This window comes from Triticum dicoccoides, chromosome 6A (genome assembly GCF_002162155.2).
Source record: "Triticum dicoccoides isolate Atlit2015 ecotype Zavitan chromosome 6A, WEW_v2.0, whole genome shotgun sequence".
Classification (NCBI taxonomy): Eukaryota; Viridiplantae; Streptophyta; class Magnoliopsida; order Poales; family Poaceae; genus Triticum; species Triticum dicoccoides.
In genome coordinates this window covers 606,029,370-606,049,459 of record NC_041390.1, presented here as the reverse complement: position 1 = coordinate 606,049,459, position 20,090 = coordinate 606,029,370, and the positions used below count along the sequence as shown (strand labels likewise).

At 47.4% G+C, this 20,090-nt stretch overlaps 1 protein-coding gene across 1 annotated transcript; it reads right to left on the bottom strand.

Annotated features, from left to right (window-relative positions):
* Positions 1 to 2,273: 2,273 nt before the first annotated feature.
* Positions 2,274 to 3,246, bottom strand: LOC119314542. Its single transcript, XM_037589248.1, has one exon. The coding sequence runs from the start codon at positions 3,197 to 3,199 to the stop codon at positions 2,636 to 2,638; it is 564 nt and encodes a 187-aa protein (XP_037445145.1). The 5' UTR covers positions 3,200 to 3,246; the 3' UTR covers positions 2,274 to 2,635.
* Positions 3,247 to 20,090: the final 16,844 nt, after the last annotated feature.

Sequence of the window (20,090 nt, the reverse complement as noted above, 5' to 3'; positions counted from 1 at the left end):
TCAATGTCTTCATACATTTTTAGGGGTCATTTCTGGTAGTAAAACCGAATCAATGAGGGACTTCTATCTATGTTATCCTGCAATTCTCACAAACACATTAGTCCCTCAACTAGGTTTGTCGTCAATACTTCAAAACCAACTAGGGGTGGCACTAGATGCACTTACACATACTACTCCCTAAGTTTCTAAATATATATCTTTTTAGAGATTTCAATACAAGCTACATAGGAATGCATATAGACATGTTTCAGTGCATAGATTCACTCGTTTTGTTTCGTATATAGTCTATATTAAAATCTCTAAAATGACTTATATTTAGAAACGGAGAGAGTACTAGAAATATGTACTCTCGCATGAGTCATGACCCATACTATAGTTTAAACCCATGACTAGACTAGAAGTTGCTGGTCGACCAGTGTTTACACCGCGTAAAACCCTCTATAAAGGGTTTGAGAAGTCTACCAGAGCATGTGCAGCCAGACTTCTCAAACCCTCTATATGTGCGAGTGGACGGTCCGGTCAATCTCCAGTCACGAAAATATGGCCAGCCGAGCTTCTCAAGCTGGCCCTATATTTTCGGGCCGATCAACACTCCTCATTTTTTATTTTTATTTTTTGCTGGTATTCGGCATCGCTCATATCCAGACTAAATCTGTGGCAGATATGAGGAGGCCTTAACATGCTCGGACGTGTCCGCCATATCCAGTCCAGCAAGCAGGACCGGCAATAAATTGCACCAATTCTCCCTAACTTTGTCGGGCGAGCCATTTTCCTCTCTCTCTTCTCCCTCGTCTGCCTAGGCACTCCACTTGCTCCATCGCAACTCTAGCTCCACCGCCGTCCTGACCCCTCAACGCTGCCGCCGCCGGCGGCACAAACCTCTTCACGGGCTGTCACGTCGCTCCGGATGCCGGTGGGGTACGCCCAACTATTTTAATACTGCACCTTGCCCTCTACGTGTTCGACAAATTGACCGGCCAGTTTTTTATGATTCTTCTGTAAGAAAATAATAGATTCAAATTGCTCATCGGATGAGGAGTGTGGAAATATGGAGCTTGATTGAAATCAAGGATTGAGCTCTCTTTTTCAAAGAAAGACAAAACAAAACGGAACTTGCTTGAAATAAGGTTTTACCCCATTTTATATATAAAGCAACAATTGAAGAAACAATTGAATGATACAAAATAATGAGGAAGGCCGCATACAACGTTGATCCCAGGATTATAGGATCACGTAGGACATGAGTGACTACGGAACCTAAAGAGAGCATAAGAAGATCTGAGTACAATACCACGCTACACCGTGTCGTGCCAGCCAGCCTTGCTTCCAGGCCGAGTTTTTTTTTTGGATTTTCATTCGTTTTCCTGATTAATCAAGAATATTACATTTTCGGGTCGGATTTTTCTTTTAAAGTGCACGAACTCTCCTCTTTTTTTAGGGTTAAAACTCCTCTTTTTAATGTAATGAAATGCAGGAACTTCCTGCCCTCTTGCGCGAGGTTTCTGAACAAAAGTACCACCTACTCTCTTCGTTCGGAAATACTTGTCATTAAAATGAACAAAGGGGGTATATCTAGACGTATTTTAGTTTTATATACATCTCCTTTATCCATTTTGATGACAAATATTTTCGGATGGAGGAAATATTTTTCAACACCATCTTCTTGTGCAATTTAAGACTTGGAGGGGGAATCCCAACCGCTACGCCGTCCCTCAAGCCAACAATAAAATAGTACCACTGCTCTGAAAGAACAGTAAAATACCACGGATAAAAAAAATACTGCTTATGATATAAGGAGCAGGACAAAGAAAAATCCTTAGTTCATCAGTTGAGCGTGCCATGAAACTTGGACAGAAATTTCTTCAGAATCGAGGGATTTCTCTCGTGAGCTGCAAATTGCTGGCCTGATCAAAATACTTATTTTAGTACTTCACGAGCAGGGAAAGAAGAAGAAAAACCCTCGGTTTATCAGTTGCGCGCGTCATGAAGTTCCATAGAAATCTCGTCAGAATCGGAGATTTTCTGCCGTGCTGAAAGTTGCTGGCCTGATCCCGCCGGCTGGGGGCACGCACGGGTGCCGGCCGCGTGACGGGAGCACGCGACGGCGAGACGCCACACATCTCTTGCGGAGCTTATCTAAAACCGAAACAGAGGCGAGACACACCCACACTCCAGAAACAGAAAGAGAAACAGAAGCGGAAAGTTGTTGCGGCAAATCATCCATGATCCGTTGATGGATAAGCCTCCCGTCAACAGATCAGATCATATGCATGTATGTGTCTCCAATTTGTCACTCATTGCATTGATGTATATCCAAAACCAAACTCAGGGAGTTATACACAGCGGGCAGAGAGCTCACTCTATGTACAAGTGGAGCAGGGAAGACGAACTCACTCTATGTGCAGCGGGGAGGAGGAAGACGATCACTCTATGTACAGCGGCAGGAATATGTACAGCCACTCTATCTACAGCTAATTGAACAGGCCGGAATCAAATTGGGTCTTAAAAACTCCAATCTCCCGGCCTGATCCCCACCGATCTTCCTTCTATACAGCGATCGGAATTATTCGGGGAATTTCTTTCCTATGAACAGTTTGTGCAGTATGTACTAGTATGGCATGTCGACGCTGTTTTTTTACTGGATGCTGCCGCCTGCGCGGTGGCCGGCCATGGAGGCTGCGGAGAGACTGCTGGGCCCGGGGTGGAACCGGCTCGCGCGCTTTCTGTACTGCACCTGCTGCGCCGTGGGGGACGGCGCGAGCGCCCTGCGCGCCCAGTGCCCACTCCCCATGGGAGCGAGCTGTGGGAGCGTGCGGCCCGTGCCCTTGGCGCAGCCGCTGCCGATGGGGCCGAGCTGCGCGAACGGGCTGGCCGTGCGCTTCGACGGCGGCGAAGGCGGGGAGGATGGCTTCCTGCAGCTGCCTGCGGCCGGGACCTTCTGCTTGCGTTCCTTGTGGAGGCTGCAGCGGAACGAGCCCGGGTGGTTTGTCGGAGAGCACATGCATGTCCGACGGGTCTTCGGGGTGGCGGTGCCGCCCGCGGGGGAGGAGCGGGGAGACGAGGCGCTGACGGACTTGCTTGGCGAGCGGCCGGCGCCGGCGGCGGGGAGCTTGACGCGAGAGAGCGAGGCGGATTGGTAGTTGGGAAAGGGAGTCAAAAGGATGGAGCCGCTGGGCCGAGATGCAGCCGCCGTCGACATGATGAGAGATTTGGGAGGTGGATGAGCTCCGGTGGTTCGCTGCCGGTTTGGGTAACCAGAGATGGGAGCCGGGCGGCCGCAATTTATAGCCAGGCGGAAGAGAGAAAGAGGGGTAGTTTGGTAAATTCTGGCGTTAAGAACCTTGCCTGGCCGAGTTATTATTTAATTAATTAAGGGAAGGAAAACCATTGTTAATTAAACTCGGGCTACGGGCGTGATGCAGTGGGCGTCTGAGCTGTGGGCCCGAGCGGCAGCACACCGGAATCGGTCTGCGATTCAAGGCAGCAGCAGGTAGGGCGCATGGCAGCTTGGTTTGAATACTGATTCGTTGTTGAATGTACTTCCACATCATATAGATTTGTTATGCTAAGTATTTATATTTTTTTTTATAAATTTGATCAAACTTTACAAAGTTTGACTTCAGTCAACTGTAATATGCGGAGTAATAAATACGGAGGGAGTATTAATCGGATGGTCTGTGCACCAATGAATCGCAGACCGACTGATTAGTAAGTTTCTCTTCAGAAAAAGTGTCATTCAGGAGGAGCACCTTTCTAGACGCCTGATATTATTTCGAGGAGCGCACCGCGCATGTGCCAGTTCGGCTGAAATTCGGCAATGCAGCCCCGATTCCTCGCTGCGTGCAGCCGCCCATGGCATGTTGCTGTCAGTAAACCCGTTCCGTCACACCGAAAGGACGGTCCAAGAAAAAGGGAACTTATCTCCGAACGTTCAGAGCGATGCAAGGATGGCAAGGACCTGATGGACGTGACGCGCCAGCAGCCGGCAGCGACCGGACCTCGGCCGCCGGCCCCCGCTCTCCTTGAAACCCGGCCGACCTCTGAACTTTCGACACCGTAGCATCAGCGACCACTCGCCGTAATGGCCGCCCATGTATGCATGTTGGCGATGTGTGTGTGGAGTCTGCGCCAAGGAAGGGATCGTGGAGGCGAGCCGGCGACGGTGGGCGTCTCATTCCCTGCCCGTCCGTTTCTCATTCGCTTTCGCTTCCTGTCCTTTTGTTCTTCGTTTGTTTGTTTTACTGTGAACGGCCGGATGTCGAAAGATCGTGATCGACAAGCTGCCCTCGGTACCTGCGTCCGTTAATGGCTAGACTAATCCTTACAAGTTTAATTACTGCAGGCTTAATTACAGCCTTGTGCTGCTGCAGGCACCCTGGCCACATACATACATGCCGGCGAGCATTGAGTTGTGCCGTGTTAGCTCGCGTGATCCTGGGTTAACCACCCAACAACGTGATCATTCTCTCACGGTGTTTCCTTTTTCTCTGGACTGAAGCGGCACTGTTACGAAAAAGGGTTTTCCCCCACTTTATTTACTACCATTATAAAAGAAAGAGAGGGCGAAGAACCAAATCATCCTATCCATCGAAATCTGCAATCTGATGGTCTACATCCCTCCAGATACTAAACACGTTTTACGCTTTAATTACCCACCATGCCATTATCTACTATCACTATAAAAGGAAGAGAGGGGCAGATCCAAACAATCACATCTATCCATCATCAAAATCTAATGGCCCTTAATCATTCTGTGTTTAACGCTACCAACCACGCAACAAGCCACAATCAATCGCTAACCCACCCAGCCCGTTCGCACGACATGTCGCCCCGCTCACACGACCCCCAGTCGCCCCCTCCTCCTCCATCGTCCCGCCCGCACGACCCCTAGTCGCCCCCTCCTCCTCCTCCCGCGTCGTTCGCCGCCCCGCTGTTCCTCTCGCAGCCGTTAGCCGCCACAGGTCGCCACCCTTCGCTGCGGGAGCCGTCGGCAAGTCGCCGCCCGTCGCGCCCTTCGCCGTGGGAGAGCCGGAGCCGCCGCCCGTCGCGCGCCGGGAAGAGACGCCGCAGGTCGCCGCCCTTCGACGCGAGAGAGCCGGAGCCATGGAGCCGCCGCCCGTCGCGCACCTGCCTCTCCTCCTCTGCTGTCGCAGGTACGCCAACGCCTCCTCCCTCGTCCCGCCCGCACGACCCCAGTCGCCCCCTCCTCCTCCTCCTCCCGCGTCGTTCGCCGTGGGTCATCGCATGGTCCACCGTCGCCGTTCCCATAGCATGCCGCCTGCACTTCCTCTTGGTCGGTGCAATCGTTGGGTCACTGGTTCATCTGTTCGTCCCTGGGTTGTCGCCGTTCATCTTTACTCATGTTTCTCTTTGATGATGTCCAGGTGCCGTAGTGCCATTGCAAGAGGAAACAGGCGGGTGCTCGGGGACATCGGCAACATCGGCGGGTGCTCGAGGGGTAAGAAAATCAGCGCAAGGATCGAATCCCAGTCCTGTTTTTCTTTCTTCCGTTCTTTTTCCTGAACTGAACCCGATCTTGTTCGTTGCAATAGCAATATCCAACTACCGGTGGGGATCACTCCAATCACCAGGAACTTCGGCGCTGAGCTCTGAAGAAGGCCTAAGCCGATCCATCCAAGGTGCGGACGCTCTGCTGTTTACACCACCTACTCTCTTGTCTGTTGGAGTTCATGGCCTGTCACTCATGTCCTCACAGTGTAGGCAAGTGATCAATTATCCTGAAATCTTTGCCCTATTGTACAGCCCGTTCAAGCAGTCACAGAAGCCTCTCTATAGATTGCATTAATCCCTAACGTTTGATCAAGAAAAATTGGTACTTTTGGTGTCCATCTACCAGCACTGCTCATGACCATATCATGCAAATACAGGAGCGAGGGGAACCAACAGGGGTGGTGTCCTGTGTGCATCTCCTACAGCGTCCTGAATCCCTGCAGTACACCAGCTTTGCGCTCTACCTAGAAGCTACATGTGCTTTCAAATTCGATCTCCTGTGTGGCTTAAGACTTTGAAATAAATTTTGATTAGATAAATCTTCAATAGTTTTAGTTATACTCTCTATACAATTAGTAATTGTTTAGATGATAATTCCGAACAATGTTAGTGCTAGAGACTCATACATTAATTTCAAGTAGCAGTTTTAGTTCCCCGTTCTCCAATTGATACAAATAATCTATGAATTATCAACTATTAGGCTAACTACGCACATATTAGATTCTTTGTTTCAGCTGTCTCCTGTTGCACTGATATATATTTACGTTTCAGATTATGTAGTCTTCTGCAGGTTGTCAGATAAACTCTTCCAGAGATTGAGATCTAATTAAAACTGCTTTGAGTCCTTTACCTTTGATTTTGCAAAATGCAATCAGAAGTAGTTGTCATCTCTAATGTTAATGAATAGATTCTCAGAAAAGGAAATTAATTGGAATGATCTGCTCAGCTTGTCCCATGACTTCAAAAGGAAGAATTTGACTAAACTGAGATGTTGATCTGCAGTGTAAAGATAGACAAAATCAAAGACTGGCCTATTTTCCAGTAACTCCCTTAGTCAACACCCGAGAGCATAAGTGGGAGCAAAATCAATGGTAGCACCAAGTATTGAGCAAAAGCACTTCGCGTTTTCAAGATACGGTCTGAGCTTAAAAATTGAATTGAACGTGATGGTTAGTGTTATGCTTATAAGTTGGTAGCCCCCAGCACTGTCTGTTGTAGATGGTGCGTATTATTACCTCCTTCAAGTTAAAATGCCATTCTAATAAAAAAAACATGTTCTGGTCAACTCAGGTGCGTTCCACTGGGTGTTTTTCTTTCTTAATAAATTGTTGTTGGTGCTAAATAACTATGGGCTTAGGATCAAGGCTGTACTTGTTATTGCCAATGAATTATTGCTTTGTATTTTTACATGCCGACGGTTGGAATGTGATAATAATTTCTGCATGTCTACACATAGTTTATTCATCCCACTGGAAAAATAACCAAGAATGTTGCGTGAAGAGATGTCTTGGAGGGACAACACATGTTTGTTTTCCGTACATGCCAATCCACCTTATTATATTAGGACATGTTACTCATCTCTAATATTGATTTTTTTTCTAATTTATGTGCATATTATGCATACAATTATGAGCTGTTCTGTTAGGATAATTTGAGTTAGGGATCCTTACTAAATAACGTATAAAGATGGTACTGAAGGAGGCTTTGCAACTAGCAAGGTACTCTGTTTATAATTTGACTGATATTTCTTAAAAGACGTATGGCTGCTCTGTTCTCTCAGACAATATAAAGCATGGTTCTATATGCTCTGCTAAATTTGCAACTTTCAATGCTTTGTGGGGCCTTTCCCATCAACTCTAGGGATTTTACCTAAAGGTTCTTCTCTGATTTTTCTGTGTGTGTGACTAGCTATTTTACTTACTGGACGTCTATATCAGGCATGTTTAGGGCCTTGTCTCTATATTTTTCATGTGAATCGCAGAGTAATATGTGAATAACATTTGCACTGGTGTAAGCTTGCATGTTTGCTACAACAGGGCAGAGTTGGTGTAGCATCATTAGTTTCTTTTTTGATATACTAACAAGTTACCCTGTGCGAATTCTCAACTATTTGGAGCCCTGTTTGCGTGCAAGATTACGAGAAGCGTCAAACGGGAGGGCTCCCAGGGGAGAGGCATGGCGGCCAGGGACATCTCCTTTGTTTATCCGCCGCTTCCCTTCGTCACCAGTGAATAGCAATCATGGCACCGCATCATTCACTTGCCTACCATAGATTGACTGCTGATGCGGGCGCTTCACTCCACTACTCCATCTCATGTTACATATTTCCTCTCTTTATATCCAGATAAAGTATAGCATGTAAATATGTCTAAATTCAGAAATAACGGTTTCCCTTCTATCTTCACTTATACTGTTTCGGTTAGTAAAAATGTAACTAAATTCAATGGATGGTGTTATTTGAAGCTAGATTATAGGATTATTCCCCTGGTGTTATTAATGTATTTGGATTAAAGTTAAGAACATGATTCCTTTATATTATTCCTTTAGAATTTGGTATGATATGTAACCACCAGTTTAGTAGATGATTTGGTATGATATATAACCACCAGTTCAGTAGATGATTCCTTTATATTATTCCAAAGACTTGGCAATGAATTTGGATTAAAGTTATGAACAAGATTCACTGGAAATTGGAAAAAGGACGTCATGAATTTGTAACTATAGAAAATTGTACTTTCTAGGTTTTTATGGTCTTGCTTCTAAATTTGATTTTATCTTGGGTGGATTTTCAAAGCAGGCATGGGTGTTATCCTTTTTGCTTAGCATGCCTTCTTTACTGGTAAAGAAACACATTAGATATATCTGGATTTTTGTTGAGTAAATGAGTATGAGTGCAAATAAATTCAGACACGAAGCAAAAACTTTGATGTTTCATTGATTAAGCAGAAGACTTTCCAGTTAATCACGAAAAACCAAAACAAAAGGGCCAAGCCCACTCTAGAACACCGTAATGCCACAAGAAACTCCAACCACACAAACACACACTAGCTAGCGAACTCGCTTCACCGAACAAGCTGCTCTTCCATGTCCGAAAGAAGTCATGAGGCACTCTCCCATGGGCGATGAAGAGATAAGCATTCCACATGCACGTAGTAGTTGCAACCCACACGACATAAGGTCCATGCCGTCGAAGTTGCAAAGCTCTCGGGGCCGCCGCCCCGACGTCCACTGCTTCAACACGCCTTGTGCCCTCAACCGGTAGGGTCATCGCCCCCCACATGCCACTGCAGAGACGTGCATTGCACGTGCACGCTTACTAGTATTATAAAGCAAACCACCAAGCATCCAACACAAAGCATCCAACACAAGGTTACAAGTACAAGAAATCATAGAAACATGCTGAGGGCACAGCAAGACAAGCCCCAAATAAGCCCCAAATAAACATGCTGGGGACTGGAGCGGCACTGTTCATGCCATGCCCTAGCTAGAGCAGCAGGTTCACGGCACTCCACAACGACCGTGGCCAGGAACGCGTCCAGGCCGCCGCGCGCAACGTCTGCATGGCGGGAGGGGGTGCGTGGCGCCGGCCAGCAGAGACAGCTGGCTCGGGCGGGGCCTGCAATTGGCGAGCGCTTTGTTTTCGTCTCTTGCCGCACCTTGTCGTTTGGATTCGATGGGAGCAGCTACCGTGCCTGGCCCGGCCGTCGTTGGCTAGCTGCATCACGGTGGTTGTTGAAAGAAAGCAGACCGGGGCCAGACGAACTGAAATTTAGCTTCATTTTGTGTATGCCGTCGATTGATCTTCAATCATACGGAGGTTTGTCTCCGAGCGCGACCGGATAGATAGTTGATCTCCAAATTCATTCATGTTCGTATGGTTGTGGAATAGTGGATCCCAAATCATACGCTTTTGTCCATGTACCTACTCGCATATTTTCTGAACAAAGCACATACATAATTTTTGTTTGTGGCCTTGTATAAAGGAATGGAGATAGTACTAGATATTATTTGGTTTGGTTGCACACACATGAAACGTTGTGTCTGAGAAATAGTAATAATTAGTATGGCATCATGCGCTATATTTTCCAAGTTGATCGTGGAACAAAACCTTGAAAACGACGGGCTAGATTACTGCGAGGGTGTGCGATTCGATCTGAGATACGACCCGAACTCGATGCCGCGCGCATTTAGAAGGACCTTGTTGATACGTTTTGAAAGAGGAATATCTTATTAGTCCCTCTCGCCCAAAGCATGCACAATACGTGTAGAGCTGCCCGGTCTAAGCCAGGCCCGACCCAAGCTCGATGTAGCGTGATTCTGATATTCATGCATGCAATCGGTCGGACATCATGCTATCCCTGCCGGCACTGTCACAGGTAAAGCAAGCAAGATCAGACAGACTATAGCCTCGAACTAAATCAGCTTCCGACTACTAGGAGATCAGACGGAGCTCGATTAGTTTCTGCTAGACGAGGGGGCGGTCTATAGCTGTCCAATAACATATAGACCCTTGATCGGCACAGAGAAGCCCGGTTTTGGTAACGACAAGTGCTCGTGCATGAAAGGCACATAGACCCTGACGTGCGCAGCGCAGCGGAGCCACCGGCCAGCGCTAGCGTACATACGTGTATACGTGCCGTGGAAATGAAAGTTTCGATGGTGAAGTAATTTTTGGTTGGTCGTTGGATTACCCCCTGTCCCGGCAAGAGACGGATCGGCTAGCACGGGTCGGAAGTGTGGTCGGCCAGAGGCAGTTATTCTGTCCTGATCCATCCGGAGTATAGCTACTAGCCACTACACACGCGCACACACGCTTAAAGACATGCGAGGTCGCGCACGTGCATCACTTCTCCGCCATGCACGCCCGGCAACCGGCCAGTGGCCACCATACACGTACACTTGGCTATGCACTGGTAGCTCCTTGATTTCTTGGGGCGTCTCGTCTCGTATAGTAACCCATCACCTCTCGTTCTCTTGTGGTACGTGGAGACTACGATATCTGGGCTCGAGTCGGGCATGCATGGCATGGCACGCACGTTGGTCCACTGATGGCTTACCATGCTTAGCAACGAAACGACAGGATTAAAATCAGGTGGATCGCCAGCTAGCTAGCTCTGTCTTTCGTGTCGACGTAGATAGGGACTGCAACTGAATTTCTTGTTTTTCTTAAACAGGTTAGATTTTTAATCGTGCCCGACGACACGAATCTACGCCGTAACAGCGACACGGTGACGCGCCGCGAAATTAAGCATCCATCCCGCCCGGTTCATGTCGCCAGGATTGCGGCCGAGCGTGTGTAGACTAGCAGGTGAATTGGTGGGAGACAGGATTGAGCAAAGCTAGCAACACGTCGACATGTAAATTGAGATCAAATTTCCACATGCATCCGTCCGTTAGCTAGGGTGGTCCGTCCCCTGCTGGTATCAAATTTCACATTTTGGTGAGATGAAGATGTAAGTTGAGGTCCTCCTCCTTACTGGTTGTGCTGATGAGATTTGTGATGGTGGTCGGTGGGTGGTGGTGCGTCCGGCTTCCTTTCTCGGCGGGTCTTCCGAAGGTTTGGCTGCATGTGTGTGTGCATGTGTGTTCGATTATGTCTCTTCTCTTGTTTTTTCCCGTGCATTTTAGCTCACTTGAACCTATTTTGTATGGACCCGCGAGGCTTTTAGACAAATTCGATTGAATATACTCCCTCCATTTACTTATACAAGGCCACTTTAAAAAATACCTTTTGCATCTATACAAGGCCACAAACAGTAATCGAGGCAAAAATTAATAACATTTTCTCGTACTAGCAACTCGTTTAGTACTTGCATGCCAGCAGTCATAATGATGCTCCACTCATCTCCAGGTGAGGATCGCCTCCCCCAGGTGACCGTTTAATTTTTTTTCACATTTTGTTTCAGTAAATTCTTGCACTATAAAATTCTAGCATGCATAACTTACATATCCTCATAAGCATCAACACAATTGTACTGTATACTCGCATTTCTAACTTTCTTTTGTAGGAGCAATGGATTTAGATGAAAAATAGATACTCTCTTCATCCGAAAATAAGTTTCGCTGACTTAGTACTGCGACATTTATTTTGGAATGGAGGGAGTACTTTTGTTTTTGGTAAAAACTGAAAACAATGCCAGTTCGTTCTAATAAAATGAACTAGGAATTCCAATCAATTGTGCATGCCTTTTGTTTTTGCTCTCAATCGCCGGTGCAAAGCACGCACTCCGGTAACATGATATTTTGCCAAAACAGTACCAGTGGGACTCCGACGTCTCTCTAATTGGGCGGCTAGCTGCATGCATCGGCCGTGACTCAGCTCCTGCCTTTCGCGTCGGATCACACTCGGACATTGCCTAACCATTTTGTTATTTTGCGCAAGTAGTTTGGACTGCATGATTGGGTTATAGCTTGCTTTCGTGGAATCTCGTGTGGAAAATCACAGGAAAAATACATACGCATGTATCAGGTCATCTTTGTGCATCGGCAGTTGTCTCAACATGACAACATGCATGCATAATTGACGTGTAATGTGGGCAATCAAATGCACATTAATTCAACTGTTTTGTTCTGCTGAAGAATGGGGCAAGAACTGGTAATTTATGGACCTCTATTTGGTTAATTAGAGACAGTTCTCCATCAAGAAAAACAAGTTCAACTAAAGACAGTAAAATACAGTGCTTTGTCACATCCTCTACCACGGCGTGCCCTCCCCTGAAACCCTAGCACCGCGACTCCCTCCCCCAAAACCCTAGCGCCGTGCCGCACCTCCCTTCCCCGCCCTCCCTGTGCGGTGGCGCCGCACCGCACCTCCCTCCCCCCCACCCTCCCCGTGCGGTGGCGCCGCGCCGCACGAGGCATCCCGTCGGCCGACTCCAGCCTCCACCGCAAGACACCCCTTCCCGCCGCCACCGGGGCCATCACATGCAAAGCATGTGTGCTGTAGTGGCGGTGGCGAAGTCTCTCCTCGGCGCTCCGGTCAAGGTGGCGGCGATCCGCTCTGGCCGGATCTGCAACAGTGGCGTGGCCTGGTGGTGGCTAGGTCCGGCAAGCATGCAGCGGCGTACGGCGAGATGTCCAGTGGCAGCGGTTAGGGCACCTAATTTGGGCCCAGATGGGCTTCAACGGGCCACGCATGCTGGTGTCCTGTACCTCCCATGCTCCGTCAATGGCAAACTGCTCCTCGGCTCGACCTGCAACACGAGGACATCGGGGGCTCCGACCCTGAGCGTGGTCGTGGTGGCCACCTCCTTCGCCGGAGGTGGTCGGCCGGCTGGTTGTGGCATCACACATCCAGTCCCGGCGACGAGTGGGGAGACGATGCTGCCGGTGAAAACCGTGCTATGACTCCAGTCTTGACCGGCGATGGCGGCGTTTTCCCGTCGTTATCTAGATGAAGACATAGCCACTGCAGCTACCGTCGACTCGCTTGGGTTGCTCCATAAAACCTATGTTGGAAATATGCACTAGAGGCAATAATAAAAGTATTATTATATTTCAATGTTCATGATAAATGTCTTTTATTCATGCTATAACTGTATTATCCGGAAATCGTAATACACGTGTGAATACTTAGACCACAATATGTCCCTGGTGAGCCTCTAGTTGACTAGCTCGTTGTGATCAACAGATAGTCATGGTTTCCTGACTATGGACATTGGATGTCGTTGATAACGGGATCACATCATTAGGAGAATGATGTGATGGACAAGACCCAATCCTAAGCATAGCATAAAAGATCGTGTAGTTCGTTTTGCTAGAGCTTTGCCAGTGTCAAGTATCTCTTCCTTCGACCATGAGATCGTGTAACTCCCGGATACCGTAAGAGTGCCTTGGGTGTATCAAACGTCACAACGTAACTGGGTGACTATAAAGGTGCATTACAGGTATCTCCGAAAGTATCTGTTGGGTTGACACGGATCGAGACTGGGATTTGTCACTCCGTATGACGGAGAGGTATCTCTGGGCCCACTCGGTAATGCATCATCATAATGAGCTCAATGTGACCAAGGTGTTGGACACGGGATCATGCATTACGGTACGAGTAAAGTGACTTGCCGGTAACGAGACTGAACAAGGTATTGGGATACCGACGATCGAGTCTCGGGCAAGTAACGTACCGATTGACAAAGGGAATTGCATACAGGGTTTGATCGAATCCTCGACATCGTGGTTCATCCGATGACAACATCGAGGAGCATGTGGGAGCCATCATGGGTATCCAGATCCCGCTGTTGGTTATTGACTGAGAGCATCTCGGTCATGTCTGCACGTCTCCCGAACCCGTAGGGTCTACACACTTAAGGTTCGGTGACGCTAGGGTTATTAGGAAGACTAGTATGTGACTACCGAATGTTGTTCGGAGTCCCGGATGGGATCCTGGACGTCACGAGGAGATCCGGAAGGGTCCGGAGGTAAAGATTTATATATGGGAAGTTGTCAAACGGACACCGGGAAGTTTCGGGGTCATACCGGTATTGTACCGGGGCCACCGGAAGGGTTCCGGGGGTCCACCGGGAGGGGCCACCCCTCCCGGGGGGCCACATGGGCTGCGTGGGGCAGGGAGCCAGCCCCTGGTGGGCTGGCCGCACTCCCTCCCTTGGGCCCATGCGCCTAGGGTTGAGGTGGGAACCCTAGAGGGGGCGCCCCCTTGGCTTGGGGGGCAAGCCACCCTCTCCCCTCTCCCCTAGGCCGCCGCACCCCCCCTAGATGGGTTCTAGGGGGCCGGCCCCCTTCTCCCTTCCCCCTATAAATAGAGGGGTGAGGGGAGGGCAGCCATACCACCCTCCAAGGCGCAGCCCTCCCCTCCCCAACACCTCTCCTCCTCCGTTGTGTGCTTGGCGAAGCCCTGTCGGAGTACTGCCTCTCCACCATCACCACGCCGTCGTGCTGCCGGTGGAGCTGTCTTCCTCAACCTCTCCTTCCCCCTTGCTGGATCAAGAAGGAGGATACGTCTCCCGTCCCGTACGTGTGTTGAACGCGGAGGTACTGTCCGTTCAGCACTTGGTCATCGGTGATTCGAATCACGTCGAGTACGACTACATCATCACCTTGCAAGCTTCCGCACGCGATCTACAAGTGGTATGTAGATGCAAACTCTCTCCCTTGACTCGTTGCTTAGATGAACTCATAGATGGATCTTGGTGAAACCGTAGGAAAAATTTTAATTTTCTGCAACGTTCCCCAACAGTGGCATCATGAGCTAGGTCTATGCGTAGTTCTCTTTGCACGAGTAGAACACAATTTTGTTGTGGGCGTGGATTTTGTCATCTTACTTGCCTCTACTAGTCTTTTCTTGCTCAACGGTATTGTGGGATGAAGCGGCCCGGACCAACCTTACACGTGCGCTTACGTGAGACCGGTTCCACCGACTAACATGCACTAGTTGCATAAGGTGGCTGGCGGGTGTCTGTCTCTCCCACTTTAGTTGGAGTGGAATCGATGAACAGGGCCCTTATGAAGGGTAAATAGAAGTTGACAAAATCACGTTGTGGTGATTCGTAGGTAAGAAAACGTTCTTGCTAGAACCCAATTGCAGCCACGTAAAAGATGCAACAACAATTAGAGGACGTCTAACTTGTTTTTGCAGCGATTGATCATGTGATGTGATATGGCCAGAAGTTGTGATGAATGATGAATTGTGATGTATGAGATCATGTTCTTTGTAATAGGATTCACGACTTGCATGTCGATGAGTATGACAACCGGCAGGAGCCATAGGAGTTGTCTTTATTTTTTGTATGACCTGCGTGTCATTGAATAACGCCATGTAAACTACTTTACTTTATTGCTAAACGTTAGTCATAGAAGTAGAAGTAGTTGTTGGCGTGACAACTTCATGAAGACACGATGATGGAGATCATGATGATGGAGATCATGGTGTCAAGCCGGTGACAAGATGATCATGGAGCCCCGAAGATGAAGATCAATGGAGCTATATGATATTGGCCATATCATGTCACAACTATATAATTGCATGTGATGTTTATTATGTTTATGCATCTTGTTTACTTAGGACGACGGTAGTAAATAAGATGATCCCTTACAAAAATTTCAAGAAGTGTTCTCCCTTAACTGTGCACCGTTGCTACAGTTCGTCGCTTCTAAGCACCACGTGATGATCGGGTGTGATGGATTCTTACGTTCACATACAAATGGTGTAAGACAGTTTTACACAGCGAAAACACTTAGGGTTAACTTGACGAGCCTAGCATGTGCAGACATGGCCTCGGAACACGGAGACCGAAAGGTCGAACACGAGTCGTATGGAAGATACGATCAACATGAGAATGTTCACCGACGATGACTAGTCCGTCTCACGTGATGATCGGACACGGGCTAGTCGACTCGGATCGTGTAACACTTAGATGACTAGAGGAATGTCTAATCTAAGTGGGAGTTCATAATTTGATTAGAACTTTATTATCATGAACTTAGTCTAAAACCTTTGCAAATATGTCTTGTAGATCAATGGCCAACGCTAATGTCAACATGAACTTCAACGCGTTCCTAGAGAAAACCAAGCTGAAAGATGATGGCAGCAACTATACGGACTGGGTCCGGAACCTGAGGATCATCCTCATAGCTGCCAGGAAACAATATGTCCTAGAAGGACCGCTAGGTGACGCTCCCGTCCCAGAGAACCAAGACATTATGAATGCTTGGCAGTCTCGTGCTGATGATTACTCCCTCGTTCAGTGCGGCATGCTTTACAGCTTAGAACCGGGGCTCCAAAAGCGTTTTGAGCACCACGGAGCATATGAGATGTTCGAAGAGCTGAAACTAGTTTTTCAAGCTCATGCCCGGGTCGAGAGATATGATGTCTCCGACAAGTTCTACAGTTGTAAGATGGAGGAAAACAGTTCTGTCAGTGAGCACATCCTGAAGATGTCTGGGTTGCACAACCGTATGACCCAGCTAAAAATTAACCTCCCAGATGAGGCAGTCATTGACAGAATCCTCCAGTCGCTCCCACCAAGCTACAAGAGCTTTGTGATGAACTACAACATGCAGGGGATGGAAAAGACCATTCCTGAAGTGTTCTTGATGCTGAAGTCAGCAGAGGCTGAAATCAAGAAAGAACATCAAGTGTTGATGGTCAATAAGACCACTAAGTTCAAGAAGGGCAAGGGTAAGAAGAACTTCAAGAAGGACGGCAAAGATGTTGCCGCGCCTGGTAAGCCAGTTACCGGGAAGAAGTCAAAGAATGGACTCAAGCCTGAGACTGAGTGCTTTTATTGCAAGGGGAAGGGTCACTGGAAGCGGAACTGCCCCAAATACTTAGCGGATAAGAAGGCTGGCAACACCAAAGGTATATTTGATATACATGTGATTGATGTGTACCTTACCAGTACTCGTAGTAACTCCTGGGTATTTGATACCGGTGCCGTTGCTCATATTTGTAACTCACAGCAGGAGCTGCGGAATAAACGGAGACTGGCGAAGGACGAGGTGACGATGCGCGTCGGGAATGGTTCCAGAGTCGATGTGATCGCCGTCGGCACGCTGCCTCTACATTTACCTACGGGATTAGTTTTGAACCTTAATAATTGTTATTTAGTGCCAAGTTTGAGCATGAACATTGTATCTGGATCTCGTTTAATACGAGATGGCTACTCATTTAAGTCTGAGAATAATGGTTGTTCGATTTATATGAGAGATATGTTTTATGGTCATGCTCCGATGGTCAATGGTTTATTCTTAATGAATCTCGAGCGTAATATTACACATATTCATAGTGTAGATGCCAAAAGATTTAAAGTTGATAACGATAGTCCCACATACTTGTGGCACTGCCGCCTTGGTCACATTGGTGTCAAGCGCATGAAGAAGCTCCATGCCGATGGACTTTTAGATTCTCTTGATTATGAATCGTTTGACACGTGCGAACCATGCCTTTTGGGCAAAATGACCAAGACTCCGTTCTCCGGAACAATGGAGCGAGCAACCAACTTGTTGGAAATCATACATACCGATGTGTGCGGTCCAATGAGCGTTGAGGCTCGCGGAGGATATCGTTATGTTCTCACTCTCACTGATGACTTGAGTAGATATGGGTATGTCTACTTAATGAAACACAAGTCTGAGACCTTTGAAAAGTTCAAGGAATTTCAGAATGAGGTAGAGAATCAACGTGACCGAAAGATAAAATTCTTACGATCAGATCGTGGAGGAGAATACTTAAGTCACGAATTTGGTACACACTTAAGGAAATGTGGAATCGTTTCACAACTCACGCCGCCTGGAACACCTCAGCGAAACGGTGTGTCCGAACGTCGTAATCGCACTCTATTGGATATGGTGCGGTCTATGATGTCTCTTACCGATTTACCGCTATCATTTTGGCGATACGCTCTAGAGACAGCTACATTCACTTTAAATAGGGCACCGTCTAAATCCGTTGAGATGACACCGTATGAATTATGGTTTGGAAAGAAACCTAAGCTGTCGTTTCTAAAAGTTTGGGGATGCGATGCTTATGTCAAGAAACTTCAACCTGAAAAGCTCGAACCCAAGTCGGAAAAATGCGTATTCATAGGATACCCTAAGGAAACTGTCGGGTATACCTTCTACTTAAGATCCGAAGGCAAGATCTTTGTTGCCAAGAACGGATGCTTTCTGGAAAAAGAGTTTCTCTCGAAAGAAGTAAGTGGGAGGAAAGTAGAACTCGATGAAGTACTACCTCTTGAGCGGGAAAGTGGCGCAGCGCAGGAAACCGTTCCTGTGATGCCCACACCAACTGAAGAGGAAAACAATGATGATGATCAAGGTACTTCGGATCAAGTTACTGCTGAAATTCGTAGGTCCACAAGGACACGTTCCGCACCAGAGTGGTACGGCAACCCTGTCCTGGAAATCATGTTGTTAGACAACAATGAACCTTCGAACTATGAAGAAGCGATGGCGGGCCCGGATTCCAACAAATGGCTTGAAGCCATGAAATCCGAGATAGAATCCATGTATGAAAACAAAGTATGGACTTTGACAGACTTGCCCGATGATCGGCGAGCGATAGAAAACAAATGGATCTTTAAGAAGAAGACGGACGCGGATGGTAATGTTACAATCTATAAGGCTCGACTTGTCGCTAAGGGTTATCGACAAGTTCAAGGGATTGACTACGACGAGACTTTCTCTCTCGTAGCGAAGCTGAAGTCCGTCCGAATCATGTTAGCAATTGCCGCATACTATGATTATCAGATATGGCAAATGGACGTCAAAACGGCATTCCTTAACGGGCATCTTAAGGAAGAACTGTATATGATGCAGCCGGAAGGTTTTGTCGATCCTCGGAACGCTAACAAAGTATGCAAGCTCCAGCGATCCATTTATGGACTGGTGCAAGCATTTCGGAGTTGGAACATTCGCTTTGATGAGATGATCAAAGCGTTTGGGTTTATGCAGACTTATGGAGAAGCCTGCGTTTACAAGAAAGTGAGTGGGAGCTCTGTAGCATTTCTCATATTATATGTAGATGACATACTCTTGATGGGAAATAATATAGAATTTCTGGACAGCATTAAGGCCTACTTGAATAAGTGTTTTTCAATGAAGGACCTTGGAGAAGCTGCTTATATATTAGGCATCAAGATCTATAGAGATAGATCGAGACGCCTCATAGGTCTTTCACAAAGCACATACCTTGATAAGATTTTGAAGAGGTTCAAAATGGATCAGTCCAAGAAGGGGTTCTTGCCTATGTTACAAGGTGTGAGATTGAGCTCGGCTCAGTCACCGACCACGGCAAAAGATAAAGAAGAGATGAGTGTCATCCCCTATGCTTCAGCCATATGATCTATTATGTATGCCATGCTGTGTACCAGACCCGATGTAAACCTTGATGTAAGTTTGGTAGCAAGATACCAAAGTAATCCCGGCAAGGAACACTGGACAGCGGTCAAGAATATCCTGAAGTACCTGAAAAGGACGAAGGACATGTTTCTCGTTTATGGAAGAGACGAAGAGCTCGTCGGAAAGGGTTACGTCGACGCTAGCTTCGACTCAGATCTGGATGACTCTAAGTCACAAACCGGATACGTGTATATGTTGAATGGTGGAGCAGTAAGCTGGTGCAGCTGCAAGCAGAGCGTCGTGGCGGGATCTACGTGTAAAGCGGAGTACATGGCAGCCTCGGAGGCAGCGCATGAAGCGATTTGGGTGAAGGAGTTCATCACCGACCTAGGAGTCATACCCAATGCGTCGGGGCCGATCAAACTCTTCTGTGACAACACTGGAGCTATTGCCCTCGCAAAGGAGCCCAGGTTTCACAAGAAGACCAGGAACATCAAGCGTCGTTTCAACTCCATCCGTGAAAATGTTCAAGATGGAGACATAGAGATTTGCAAAGTGCACACGGATCTGAATGTCGCAGATCCGCTGACTAAACCTCTCTCGCGTGCAAAACATGATCAACACCAGAACTCTATGGGTGTTCGATTCATCACAATGTAACTAGATTCGTGACTCTAGTGCAAGTAGGAGACTGTTGGAAATATGCCCTAGAGGCAATAATAAAAGTATTATTATATTTCAATGTTCATGATAAATGTCTTTTATTCATGCTATAACTGTATTATCCG

Coding starts and splice junctions, on each gene's coding strand:
- LOC119314542 (XM_037589248.1), bottom strand. CDS start 3,199: ATGTCGACGGCGGCTGCATCTCGGCCCAGCGGCTCCATCCTTTTGACT.